We start from the raw sequence: 3,317 nt of genomic DNA, 5'->3' as shown, positions 1-3,317 counted from the left end.
TTTGCAAACAGGAAGTGTGGCGGAGTTCCCGGAGCACGGCTTGCGAGCGCTATGGAGGCGTACGAGCAGGTCCAGAAGGGCCCCCTGAAGCTGAAAGGCGTGTCGGAACTCGGTGTAACGAAGCGGTGAGGCCCGGGAGCCCGCGGTCTGTCCCTGAGGGCCATCCCCGGGCTCCGGCCTCGCTTACCGGCCCCCTCTCCCTCAGGAAGAAGAAGAAGAAGGACAAAGACAAGGCCAAGATGCTGGAGGCCATGGGGACGAGCAAGAAGAGCGAGGAGGAGAAGAGGCGCTGCCTGGACAAGCGCACGCCGGCTCAGGCGGCCTTCGAAAAGATGCAGGAGAAGCGGGTGAGGCAGAGGCAGAGCAGGCTGACTCCGACTGCCCTTGTAGCCCAGGCCTTCTCCCAACTTTTGGTAGCCCTGCCTAAGTTAATCTTCCTATGCACTGGGATGACAGACGGGTATCATCAGCTGTTAATAATGGCCAAGTTCTTAAGTTACCACAAAGTCTGTTTCCATGACAACTCGCTTTCGTAGCTTCAGATGTATTTTGTTACTTGAAGGTGGTGTGTGTGTTTTGGATGGAGCTCAGGCTCTTGTGGAACTCTGTATGTACCTTGCAGTTGGCCCTGAACTCCTGCCTCAGCTTCCGAGATCCTGGAGTGGCTGGCGTAGCCCACAAGGCCATACTAGTTATTTTGGTTCCTCGTTTATTTAGTTTGCTTTGGTTTTTCGAGACAGGTTTCTTTGTGTAGCCTTGGTTGTCCTGGCACTATCTTTTGTAGACTTGAACTTCTGGGGTGCCGTGTTATAATGCGATAACTCTGCTGATCAAACCCTGGCAGGCACCATCTCCATCTAATGAAGGGCATCAATTATGTATTGGAATTCCCACAGGGTTTCTGAGATGTGGGTAATCTGCAGGTTCTGGTCACTTTGCTGTCTCTCCCAGCCAATAGTGTTCTCTGGTCTGGTCTACCCTGTACTTAGTGGAGTCACTTCCCCCCCCCCCCCCGTCTCTGCAGTTGAATAACGACACAGGCTATGGTCTTGTGGGCCCTCCTGGACACCCTAATTGATAACTTGACACAAGCTAGAATCTCCTAGGATCTGCTACCCCTTTCTGCTGTCATTGGCAGCTCTGGTCCCTTAAGTGGAAGACTTTATTATGTATGCAGTGTTCTGCCTGCTTGTATGCCTGCAAGCCAGAAGAAGGCACCAGGCCTTATTATAGATGGTTGTGAGCCACCAAGTAGGCTGGGAATTGAACTCAGGACTTCTGGAAGAGCAGTAAGTGCTCTTAACCTCTGAGCCATCTCTCCAGCCCTGGGTGGAGGACTTTGGGAGTTTTATTTATGTGTGTGAGTGTGTCTGCGTGTGCTATGCTGCCAAAGGGGGAGCCAGGGGCAGTGTAGCTTGGGCTGTTGGAGCACACTCTCAGGCATGGTGCCTCCTCAGGCTCCTTTGTGGTGCTGTGAGACCTCTGGTGAAGTATGTGAGACAGGCTGGGTAGAGATGGGGATACTGCTGACCTGGTTCACTGGTGTGGCCTGTCTTCTACAGGACTTCAATGGATACCCAAACACACTCACTGAGCATGGTGACATTCCCATAGGATGTAGTAGGTGTGGAAGGGTGTAGTTACAGAACATTGTGAGGCAGCGTTTGGTGCTGGCTCTGAACTGAGCTGGAGATCTTTAGCCCCCAGGGCTTAGGTTTTGAACTGTGTAAGAGCAGAGAACTGAGCGCGAGACATGCTCACTGCCATGTGTCTCTGCTCTTGACCGAGTCGTGGCCCTTAACTCTGCCTTCACTTTTCCTCTTTTTGGACTGAAGCCAGATAGCCTTTCTCTCTCTAGTTGCTTTTCTGCCTGAGTATTTTACCATGGGAACAGAAATGAAAGCTAGAACACTGACCATTGATTCAGCTTCTGTCCCCCCAGCTCTTCCTCCCTGGAGTTTCTTACTCCAGAAAGGAGTGTGCTTGTGTGGGACATGTTTTCCTTCCAGGCTTTCACTGTGGCTCCAGGCAGCTCAAAGCCGATTCCCAGCTTCTGGCAGGATCTGCCCATGAGGAACACTGGGGTTGTAGGCACTAAGCAGGGTCGCTCCCAAATAGGGCAGCTGCTTTGGGCACCAATGGTCTATGGCTCCCAACTCCTATCTGTGCAGCTCCAGCCAGGGCTGTGTCAGTCATGGGGACTCACTCTGGTCTCTTCTCTCTCCAGCAAATGGAAAGAATCCTGAAGAAGGCATCAAAAACCCACAAACAGAGAGTGGAGGTGAGCCCTGTGCCTGTCGGCAGGCTGAGCCGTGGAGGGAGCCAGAGCCCAGACAGTGCAGCCTGGACTGTTGGAGCCCGCCCTTAGGCATGGCTTGTTTTGGGGTGCTGTGAGACCTGTGGTGGAGTGTGTGGGATGGGCTGGTGCAGGTGGGGTACTGCCCATCTGCTTCACGCTGGTGTGGCCTGTCTTCCACAGGACTTCAACCGGCACCTGGACACACTCACCGAGCACTATGACATCCCCAAAGTCAGCTGGACCAAGTAACCTGCCCCTGGTGCAAAAGGCAGACGGCCAGGCTGACTGTGCTTTCCTTCGTGTTCTCTAGAATGTTTTACACCTGGCTGGTGCATCTGCTGAGACCGGGCTTTCTGAGACTTGATTAAAGTCAGGGTGTCCTTTCACTGGGTTTTGGTTTTTGGGTAGTTCTCTTTCCTGGTTGGACAACAACAATGTGGATTGACATGCTGAGGTAATTTCTGGGTGAAGGCCATGGAAGGATGGTCCCTTTCCCATCCCCATTGTGTCGTCTGTCTTCACTTACACCACAATGCTAGGACAGGAAGCTCCTTGTGGACCGCCACAGAGATTCCCACAGTGCTGCTCCATTTTGGGCCACCTGGACATCAGATTGCATCTGCATCTGCAAGGCCACATATGAAGCAAGAGCAGGACACAGGACATGGGTTCCCATCACATAGCCTGTCCCACCGTTCACCCAGTGGACTGCCACGGCAGATGTTGCTAATCTCAGTTCTCAATGATGGCACCTGGTTTCTAAGTGTGTGGCATGTGGCATAAGCCTGGTTGGCATTCCTAGTCTAAGGACACCAAATGCCAGACGGGGCCAGGGCAAAGTGCCAGCAGACATGGTGTAGCGGTGCAGATGCTGCAGAGCTGTGGCGTCTGAGGGTCTAGGTGGACCACTTGGGTTTCTGCACACACTCTTGAGAGATGCAGCTTCTGTTGCCATGGATACTGAAAGAATAACAGATCAGTGGAGCTGACATGTATGGAATAAAGCAAATACCACTCA

General features: G+C 52.8%; 1 protein-coding gene across 1 annotated transcript; it reads left to right on the top strand.

Moving 5' to 3' along the window:
- On the top strand, positions 1-3,317 carry Fam32a (family with sequence similarity 32 member A). Its single transcript, XM_028787762.1, has 4 exons — positions 1-125; positions 206-347; positions 2,228-2,281; positions 2,480-3,317. The coding sequence occupies exons 1-4, from the start codon at positions 52-54 to the stop codon at positions 2,546-2,548; spliced, it is 339 nt and encodes a 112-aa protein (XP_028643595.1). The 5' UTR covers positions 1-51; the 3' UTR covers positions 2,549-3,317.

The sequence above is a fragment of the Grammomys surdaster genome, unplaced genomic scaffold (genome assembly GCF_004785775.1).
Source record: "Grammomys surdaster isolate TR1022 unplaced genomic scaffold, NIH_TR_1.0 125672, whole genome shotgun sequence".
Classification (NCBI taxonomy): domain Eukaryota; kingdom Metazoa; phylum Chordata; class Mammalia; order Rodentia; family Muridae; genus Grammomys; species Grammomys surdaster.
The sequence above is the reverse complement of the archived record's forward strand: the minus strand, read 5'-3'. Positions and strand labels throughout refer to the sequence as shown.